General features: G+C 45.8%; 1 protein-coding gene across 1 annotated transcript; it reads left to right on the top strand.

The window, feature by feature from the left end:
• Positions 1 to 5,394: 5,394 nt before the first annotated feature.
• LOC137839202 (uncharacterized) lies at positions 5,395 to 5,757 on the top strand. Its single transcript, XM_068648327.1, has one exon. The coding sequence runs from the start codon at positions 5,395 to 5,397 to the stop codon at positions 5,755 to 5,757; it is 363 nt and encodes a 120-aa protein (XP_068504428.1).
• Positions 5,758 to 10,853: the final 5,096 nt, after the last annotated feature.

Genomic DNA, 10,853 nt, shown 5'->3' with positions numbered 1-10,853 from the left:
CACAGGACGAGAAAACCCAAATCTAAACAGGTTCCCATCAATCAAAGTAAACTTACTCGAGCTCCTCTTTATTCTTTTTGCCTCTGTCGGGTCAAGTGGGAGTACACCATCTTCTAAGTACAACTGGTACGGTGTTATCCACGTGTCGGGCTCCCTAACAGCGCAGACTTCCATCGCCTCATCGGTCTTTGTCGGTCGCGCTCTAACCCTCGGCGCTTTCAACGTCTCTTGAGTCAGTGAACGATGACCGATCGTCAGACGCTCCATCGATTTGTACACTTGAAGTACCTGGTTGTCTGACACGAACGCTCGCGGTACCTTCAAGGTCTCCTGAATGACGGTCCTCTGTTTTCCCCCCTTGCCTGAGCTGGCCAGCTTGGCAAGCAGGTCTGCTCTGGCATTTTGCTCTCTCGGCACATGAACTAGTTCAAACTCGGTGAAGGACGTCTTCAGGAGCTGTACGTATTCCAGGTAAGCTGCCATCTGGGGATCTTTCGCCTGAAACTCCCCTGTAACTTGCCCGGTGACTAGCAAAGAGTCGCTCTTAGCAACCAGACTTCTTGCTCCCATTTCTCTTGCTAGCAACATTTCTGCGATCAAGGCTTCATACTCCGCCTGATTGTTGCTAGCCTTGAAGGCAAAGCGGAGGGACTGCTCGATCAGCACTCCGTTCGGGCCTTCCAAAATGACCCCAGCGCCGCTCCTCTGCTAATTGGAGGAGCCATCCACTGATAATACCCATCGGAAGTCTAAACCTTCTGAAGGTGTCACGACCGACGACAGCTCGACCACAAAGTCGGCGAACACCTGCCCCTTTATCGGTCCTCGGGGCTCGTACTGAATGTCGAACTCTGACAATTCCACCGCCCACTTGACCATCCTTCCCGCTACGTCTGGTTTCTTTAGCACCTTTTGGATGTGCAAATCTGTCATTACCACTACTGTGAAGCTGTGGAAATAATGTCTGAGTCTTCTCGCTGAAAATACCACCGCCAGGGCAGCCTTCTCGAGGGCTTGGTACCTTGTTTCAGGGCCTTGCAGTACCTTACTCACAAAGTACACAGGCTTCTGAACCTGATCTTGCTCTTGCACCAGGACTGAACTGACTGCTCTCTCCGTCACAGCAAAGTATAGACGAAGAGGGGTGCCCACTTGTGGTTTACGCAAGACTGGTGGGCTTGCCAGGTACTCCTTCAACTTGATGAAGGCCTCCTCGCACTCATGTGTCCAAAGGAATCTGCTGTTGCGCTTAAGACACTGGAAGTACGAATTACCTTTCTCCCCTCCAGCGGACATAAACCGGGATAATGCTGCCAACCGACCGGTGAGTTGCTGCACCTCCTTCACCGTCGTTGGACTCCTCATCGCCACGATTGCCGCGCACTTCTCTGGATTAGCTTCGATTCGACGCTCTGTCAGGAGGAAACTTCCCAGCCTCCACACCAAAAATACATTTCTCAAGGTTGAGCTTCAACCTGTACTTGGCGATGGTGGTGAATAATTCCTCCAGATTGGCCACATGATGCTCCTTCTCTCGGGATGTGACCACCATGTCATCTACATATGCATGCACGTTCCTTCCAAGCATGGGCGAGAGCACCCTATCCATAAGTCGTTGTTTGGTAGTCCCCGCATTCTTCAGCCCGAACGACATTACCTTGTAGCAGTAGCAAGACCGTTCAGTCATGAATGCGGTCTTGCATTCATCCCTGGGGTGCATTCTGATCTGGTTGTATCCTGAGAATGCATCCAAGAAGCTGAGTAGCTTCCCCCCTGATGCGCTATCCACTAGAGCGTCTATACTGGGTAGAGGGTAAGAATCTTTGGGGCATGCCTTGTTGAGGTCAGTGAAGTCCACGCACATCCTCCACTTGCCATTTGGCTTCTGCACCAGTACCACGTTCGCTAGCCACTCAAGGTACTGGATCTCCCTGATGTGCCCTGCGGCAAGGAGCTTTTGCGCTTCGTCGTGGATCACTTTCCTCCTTTCTTCGTTGAATTTCCTTCGCCTCTGACGCACAGGTCGAACTTTAGGATCCATCGACAGGCGATGGCAAAGGAAGTCAGGGTCGATTCCTGGCATGTCAGATGCTGACCATGCGAACGCGCCCATGTGCTTCTCGATCACCCCGGCGATCAGCCTTCGTTCTTCTTCGCCAAGCGATCCTCCCAACTTGAACCTTTTCCCCCTTATATCTACTTCTACCCACCCCTCAGCTGGGTGGGGTCTTCTCTCGCTGGCGATGACCGCCCTCGCGATCCCTGACTCGCGAGGAGTGATCATGCCCTCCTCCTCCGCTTCCACCTGAGCTACCTAGGAGCCCCCCAACGTAGCATCCTCCATCTCCTGATCGCCATGCGTTCCCCTAACCACCGATCGCTCTTCGAGCACACCTGGTGGTGGTGTTGAGGAGACATGGCATATGCTCCTCTTCTGCCTGAGGCTGTTCTCATAACAGCGTCTAGCCTCAGCCTGATCTAACTTGATGGTTATTACGGTCCCCTCCATCGACGGCAGCTTCAGCTTCATGTGCCTCGTCGATGGCACTGAACCCAACCTATTGAGTGTTGGCCTTCCCAGCAAGATGTTGTACGCAGAAGGGGCGTTCACCACCAAGTACTTTATCTTTTCGGTGCGGGCTGTTGTTCCATCGGTGAACGTCGTCCTCAGCTCAATGTACCCCTGCACCTCTACCTGATCCCCTGAAAAGCCGTAAAGACACCCGATATACGGCCTTAGTTGATCGGGGGACAGCTGCAACTTGTTGAACGTCGGCCAGAACATGACGTTTGCCGAGCTCCCTTGGTCTACGAGCACTCTGTGCACTCGCCTTCCTGCTGTGATGAGGGAGATGACCACAGGATCGTTGTCGTGCGGTACAACGTCCTGTAGATCAGCTTTCTTGAAAGTGATGTCTACCTCGGGGAAATGGCCCTCGTCCACCGAGTCCACGGCCATAACCGATCGAGCATACCTTCTTCTTTGTGATGCGGTGCACCCCCCACCGGAGAAGCCTCCCGCAATCGTTTGCACCTCCCCGTGCACAGGGATTTCATGTTGCTGTTCTCCTGCCTGGGCCCCGATGCGCGATCACCTTCCGCCTCCCGTAGGTAATCTGCCAGGAACCCAGACTTTACCAACTCCGCCAGCTGGTGTCCCAACGCCAAGCAGGAGTGGAGTGTGTGGCCAAAGGCTTGGTGAAACTCACACCACTCGTTCTTCTTCCTCCCAAGTACCTTATCTGTCTTCTCTGGTACTCGGAGTCTTGCAGCTATGGCAGGAAGGGCGATCAGATCCGCCAACTCTACCATGAAATCGTATCTTGGGGGTGCATTATTCTCCCTTGCACGCCCCCTGCCCTGGTCCTTCCTGGGTGCAAAAGGACGAGGTTTCCCCTACACCTTCTTTCCCTCCTTTGCCTCATGCACCCTCACTTGTTGTTGTTGCTTCCCCTGTCCTCCACGCGGCTTCGGTGGTGCACTTCCTCTTTTCTCAGAAACCTCTGTCTCTGCCACTATGTGCGCCACCGCGCGTCGCCGGATCTCCGCAAAGGTGCTGGGATGGCTCCTGATGAGCGACTCACTGACGGGACCAGGCAGCACTCCCTTCTTAAACGCATGCACCAGCATATCCTCGTCCTTGCTGGGCAATCTAACCACTTGTGCTCCGAAGCGGTTGAGGTAGTCTTTCAGCGACTTACCTTGATATTGGCATACATCGAACAGATCGTACGACACCACTGAAGGTGCTCTGTTAACAATGTACTGCTCAGTGAGAAGCTTCGAAAACTGATGGAAGGACGTGATATGACCCTCTGGCAAACTCACGAACCATTCCATGGCGATTCCACTCAGTGTACTCATGAACATCTTGCAGTACACGACATCTGAGCCCCCAGACAACATCATATGAGTGTGGAACGCCGTCAGGTGCGCTTCTGGATCTTCTACCCTCGTGAACGACGCCTTCACTCCCACCAGGTTGGGAGGCACCACGGTTTTCATGATTTCAGGGGAGAATGGCATAGGGAACGCTCTCGGAGGCGATGGTGGCATCGACATCCTTTCTTCAACTGCGCGTTCCTTCTGCGCCTGTAACGTCCTTCTCAGCTCCTCATTAACGCGATCCAGCTCATCATTCCTGCTCTGCGATGTATTGTTCAGCTCTCGATGCTGCGACATTGTCCTGCAACGCACGCATCATCTCCAGGACCTGCGCCATTGTCACAGCTTCTTCCTCAGCAGATGGCGCAGGTGATGTTTGTCTGGTTCTCCTCATTTTCTCAGCAAAAAACTTTGAGAAACTTCAGAAACATTGGTGTGGATAGGACCACGATTCACAAGGCCCCACGGTGGGCGCCAGATGATCTTGTCGTCAACTCAAGCGTGGAGGAATTGCTTTGTCGCTTCCTTACCCCGCCTATGCAACTGTGCTATCCGCAAGAATGCTCTTAGAACCTTCTCCAGGAACTTCAAACGCAACCTGCAAAACACACAGACGACGCCTCTAGCAGCCGTTTGCACTCCGACGCTCAAGTTAGGTCACAGAACCACCAACAAAAATGTCACTGAATCTCTCTCTGATTCTCTTTTTTCTCTCTCTCTGTGTCTGTGCCTAACAGAATTCTGTTACGCTATCCTCTGCGTGTGTCAGAATTTTGTTACGCTATTGTGCGAAAACGTACCAAAATGAGTAAAAACGTGGGTGTGTGTACCTTTCACGACGCGGAGTGCACTTTTATCTTGGCCGCGCCTCTCTCAGATGGTGACACGTGGAGGCATGCAACTCACATCTAACCGTACACGTGCCACTACCTGAAGGGCTCTAGCGCATCTCTTTGTGCGCCTAAGTTATTCCCTTGTGGAGTAACTTAGCGCGTTTCTTCCATCTGGGTGAATCGCACACTCCCAGGAGAACGCCAGGTGTGGCTGGACTAGGCACACTCACCAAGCATTGCTCTCTGCATAAACGATTTCCCCTTCACGATGTCATGCACGTAATGGGTTAAGAGAGTCACCAATCACTGACCGGTTTACTAACTCCCTCAGGCCACTCTCGTGCACGATTCTACCGGCGAGCAGCTCCTCTTTCTCTGAGATATGATCATGCGAGGTCCATGCGTAACGCTCTCGCTGGGAATCTCAGTCCCAGTTTAACTGCGTGTAACACGAAACCCCGATGACAATGCACCCGATGACTGATCGGTGCTCTATTGCTTCTCGCGTTCTCCCCCCAGGTGTTTATCTTGGAACTGATCTGTCGGTGGCCACTCGGTTACTGACCACCGATCACCGTTCTGGGCGATCTCCTCCCTGATTTCTCTGCCACCTGATCCACGTGTCACCCTGCGAGTGGTCCACGTGGTTATCTGCTGCTGACGTCATCGACTACCGATGACCGACCGGATCAGAAAGCATAGTGAGCATGAGTTGGAAATGAATAGGCTCAATGTTCAAGAGAGTGAAAATAAGCATGTGAGAAACATTGCCTTGAAAACTGCCAAGCACAAGAAAAACCAAGTTTCAAGTGATGAAAGTGAAAGAGAAACTCTTTGTTTGTTGTCCAAAAAGTTTAGCAAATTCTTGAAGAAAAACCGCAACAAAGACTCCAACAAAAAAAGGTATGGCAACAAGAAAACTAGTGATTTTAATGCTAACAATTATACTTGTTATGGTTGTGGAGAACAGGGGCACATAAAGGCTGAATGCCCGAATAAAGAGAAGAAGTCAAGCAAGAAGGAAAAGAAAGCAAAATAAAAAAGTGCCTACATTGCTTGGGACGGAAATGCTGTCTCTTCATCAAGCTCCTCATCAAGTGAAGATGAAGAAGCTAATCTGTGTTTGATGGCCAAGGAAGACGATGATGCAAGTAGTGTAAGTTCTTGTACTTCTTTAAATGTTGAAAATTATAGTCAACTTCTTCAAGCTTTTAAAGAAACACATGAGAAAGCTAACCGATTGGCTCTCTTGAACAACCGGTTAAAAGGGTTGAATAATTGGCTTGAAAATAGAGTCAAGGCATGAAAAAAAGAGTTGGAGAATTCAAAAACTGATTTTGAAAATCTATAAATGCTTTACAAGAACTCTTCTTGCAAGTGTGACTCACTTGTTTGTGAAAATTGTGAATCTCTTGAAAAGAAGGTTCACTATCTTGTGAAAAGTGTGGATAGGCTTTCAAAGGGTAAATCCAACTTTGAGATTGTCTTGGCATCTCAAAATTGTGTTTTTGGAAAAGCAGGTTTAGGATTTAATCCACAGAGCAAGAAAAATGAGTTTTCAAAGCCTTTTTCAAAACTGCCAGAAAAACAACCGATTGAAAAATTGGTTGTTACATGTTTTTATTGCATGAAGAGAGGCCACTCACATCAGAATCTGTCATCAAAGTATCCATATGTAGTATTGATTTCTTAATTCTTGAATTATTTTGAAGTGGACCTTGAGGAAGAACAAACCGAAGTAGTGAAATCAACACTTGAAGTGAACAATGGTTCACTTAGTAAGATGGGTTTCACCAAGATTGGTGGAAGATGGGTGAGCAAAGATGGTGACCAAGGTGGTTCCTCAAGTGGTGTGCAAGCTGGACAAGAAGAGGAAGAACATGATGATGCTGAAGGTGTTGGAGTTGATGCTCAAGAAGATGAAATTGTCGCTGATATAGGTGCTGGAACAAGTACTAGAAATCAAGGAGATAGGATTCTCTCAATGTCTCCTTTTGAGAGATTTATGGTAAATAGGATGGACAACTTTGCTAAGAACCAAAGGGCATTGGAAGTAAGGATAACTCTTCCAATGATTGTTTCGCACTTGTCGGGGTTCACTTCAATTCCCCGCTCAGTAAGCAGGAACCCTAAGAATTTCCCTACCTCTACCCCGAACACACATTTCTCGGGATTCAGCTTCAAGTCGCACTTAGCTATTGTGGCAAATAACTCTTCTAGATCAACCACGTGCTGATCTCTTTCTGGCGAGGTGACAACCATGTCGTCCACATAAGCCAGCACATTCCTCCCTATCATGGGAGCAAGAATTCTATCCATCAATCTCTGGTATGTCGCCCCAACGTACTTTAGCCCAAAGGGCATGACCTTATAACAGTAACTAGAGAGCTCAATCATGAACACAAACTTATTCTCGTCGCGGGGGTGCATACGAATCTGGTTGTACCCCGAGAACGCGTCTAGAAAACTGAGTCGACAACCTGAGGCGTTGTGCACTAAGGCGTTGATGTTGGGTAGCGGATACAAGTCCTTTGGGCAGGCCTTGTTCAAGTCGGTAAAATCGACGCACATCATCCACCTCCCGTTGGCTTTCTTGACCAACATGACGTTTGCTAGCCACTCAGGGTACTGGATCTCCCTTATGTGGCCCACACTGAGCAACTTCTGGGTTTCTTCCCAGATGATCAAGCATCTCTCCTCGTTGAACTTTCTTCTCCTTTCAATCACGATTCTGGCCTTTGCGTCCATCGTGAGCCGGTGGCACAAGAAGTCAAGGTTGATGCCAGGCATGACAGAGGTAGACCACGCGAAAGTGTTTAAATGCCTCGCTATAACCTCGACAATATGGTCTTGCAGCACTTCACCCAATGACGTGTCGAGCTTGAACTTTTTTCCCGCAATCTCTTTCTGTTGAACCTCACCTGCAGGTTCAGGTTGCCTTTTATTGGCGATCTCTGCACGAGTGATCCCTTCAGACTCTTGGGTTTGCTCAGCCATCACACATATTCCTCTCTTGTTCTTCAGGCTATTCTCGTAACATTTCCTCGCCCCCTTCTGGTCAGACCTGATAACGATTACTCCTCCCTCAAGGGAGGGCAACTTCATCTTCATGTGCCTCGTCGAGGCCATCACACCTAATTTGTTCAAAGCAGGTCTGCCCAAAAGTATATTGTAAGCTGAAGCTGCGTTAACAACTAAATACCTGATGTTGATCGTCCGAGACGAGGTGCCATCTGAGAAGTGTTGAAGATGGTTGTTGCCCCTTCAAGATTGTGTTTGATGAAGACTTCTATGTACATTTCATGTGTATTTTGCTTTGCTTTAAGTGTGTCTTAGGTAGTGCTTAGAGGTTGTCTAAGAGTGGGTTTTTTGCTGAGTAACTCACCTCATAACCACTGGCCATGTGATAAGAACAAGCATAAGTTTTCTTAAACTGTTTTTCACATGTTTTACAAAAAACACGTTTACTGCATAAAAATAAATCTGTTCTTTTCTAGATAAACAAATTCATTTTTACACTGATGCCTTGGCTACGTCTTGTGAAAATTAGATTTTTTGAATCATGTATTTTGACTAAGTCTTCTATCTTTCAAAACGACTGTGTTTCAAACAGTTAAGCTTTTCTGTTTTCGTTTTGAAAAATAAATCTGTTCATCTGTAAATGAATAGATTCTTTTTGTCTCTGGTGCCATGTCAAGCTTAAACAATTTTCAGTTTTATCTCAGCACCAGAATGGTTGACTAAGTCTCCTCACTTAACGAATTCTCTAACTGCTTTTGAAAATAAATATGTTCATTTTATTTTCAATCTGTTCATTTTATAACAACTTTAACTGTTTTTCAAAATTCTGTTATAAGTTGGTTTTCTATAAAATGAAAACTTGTTTCTGAGTTTAAAAATCGTTCATACATTTGCAAAAACAAGTTTTGACAGCAGAGAATTAAGAGTTTACAAAGGATTAGCATTTGTTCTTCAAAGATTTCGAAAATCACAAAGTGCTTGTTCTTGGTTTGGTTCCAAAAGCTTGGTGTGAGGTGCTGCTACTGTTCTAGCAATCTTGCCTACTGGTTTAAGGCAGATCTTTGTATCCTCAATCAGGTGTAGTCGTTTCACTTCTCATTTCTTGTAATAGTTTGGTTTAACACTCTTCTTGATAGGTTTTCTTGAAGAGTGTGTGTGAGCTGAAATAGGTTTTTTCAGCAAGAGTACCTAAGTTCTTGTAGGTTTCAAGAACAGTGGGAATTGTGTTTGTTTGTACTGTGATTTAGTGAATTTCACCTTGGTTTTAGGTGAAGACTGGATGTAGCTCAGTTGAGTGAACCAGTATAACTGCCCTGTGTTCATTCTCTCTCAATCTCTGCAATTAAGTTTCTGCATAATTGTTAAAACAGCAAAGAAATAAATCTGTTCAATCAATGATAAATCTGTTTTTTCTGGGCTCAGTTCATACTGTTCTTAATTTCTGAAAAAGTTGTTTGATTCTGATAAGAACATATAACGTGTGTTAAAAGCCACTGGAACAGATTGACTGTGATAGGTTGCTCAAGAAATTGTCAAAGCTATTAATTGAACCTTAAACAATTGCTTAAAATTGAAGCTTGCTGTTCTGTGATTCATTGTTCTTAATTTCTGGAAAACTGTTTGATATCAAGAAGAACACTCATAGCTTGTTAAAAGCCACTGGAACAGGTTGTTTGTAAAGGTTACTCAATTAATTGGTATGCTATCAATTGAACCTTAATCACTTGCTTGAAATTGAAATTTGCTGTTTTGTGGTTCACTGGTTTTCGTTCTAAATATCAGTGTGTGTGCATCTGGAAAACTTATCTGCATAATCTTGTGATTAACCTTGTTGTATAAGCGCTTTTCAAACAAAAACAGTGCTGAAATAAATCTGTTCATTTTCACATAAATCGATTTATTTTCTGTAAACTGTGTTAAACATTGTTTCTGCGAGAAAGTTTTAAAAGGTCAATTCACCCCCCCTCTTAAACTTTGGCACTATTAAACCCAACAAGAAGGTTATCCTTAACTCCAGGTGGCCCCTCACTTCAACCTGGTCTCAAACAAACAACCGTCGTAAGGTTTTAGCTGGTTGGGCGACAGTTGCAACATGTTGAAAGTCCCCCAAAACATCACGTCAGCCGAGCTGCCCTAGTCGATGAGGACCCTGTGTACTCTTATGCCCACGGTCACGACTGAGATCACCATGGGATCGTCCTTATATGGGACTAAATCTCTCAAGTTAGCCTTGGGGAAGCAGAGGTCGGGCTCGTCCTACTCATCGTGCTCTCATGCCTCTACTGTCATTACCTCCCTTGCGTATCTCCTATGTTGAGAGGCGGTGCCTCCTCCTCCTGAAAAACCTCCCGAGATTGTATTAATCTCGTCGTGAACAGGCACCTCGTGCCTCTGCTCTACTAACTGAAGTTCCTCCTTTGTCCCTTCTGGGCCTCCTTTGTTGAGAACTACTTGTGTACAAAATTCATTTCAATATGTTTCTATGAGTAATTTCTACTTGTTCCATATGTTTTATAGCTTATGTGAAAACATAATAATTACATGCAACATGTGTTTTTGGTTTAAAACAAGTTTTTTTTTTTTCAGAACAAAAATTCAACCGATTGTTTCCTCGAAACAATCGATTATTTTGTATCTGATAAGCTTTGTACAAATCTGTTTTTGTTTTCAATTTCTGATTTGTGTTTTTGTTAGACCTAGTGACGTGTATGGTCAAAAGCACATTAATTGGATCGTTGAATATAGGTTAACTCTGGTACTTTCGCTTTTAATAGATTAGATCTATACTTATCTTGAAAATCATATTTGTCTTAAATGCTTGGTCAAATATCACATGTGAATCTGTACTTTTCTGATTTGACTAACTATGTCAGCTTTATAGTTCAGATTTGATTCGTTTTTATGTTGAGTGCAATCAGCTTTGACCAGGCGTCCTCTACTATAAAACCCAATGCTTGTAGCTGCTGTTTCCACTCACAAATAACTGGTTGATCTAGAACTGTTATTTCTATCTTTGTCTAAAAGCTTTCTTTGCATAAACTGTTTCTGATTTAAACAATGGCTGGAATTCCTCCATCTGCAAAAAGGGTGAAATCCAGAGGTGTCAAAAGCTCT

This window comes from Phaseolus vulgaris, chromosome 3, assembly GCF_000499845.2.
Source record: "Phaseolus vulgaris cultivar G19833 chromosome 3, P. vulgaris v2.0, whole genome shotgun sequence".
In the NCBI taxonomy this organism is placed as follows: domain Eukaryota; kingdom Viridiplantae; phylum Streptophyta; class Magnoliopsida; order Fabales; family Fabaceae; genus Phaseolus; species Phaseolus vulgaris.
Note: the sequence above shows the minus strand (reverse complement) of the source record. Positions and strands in the feature narration are given on the sequence as shown.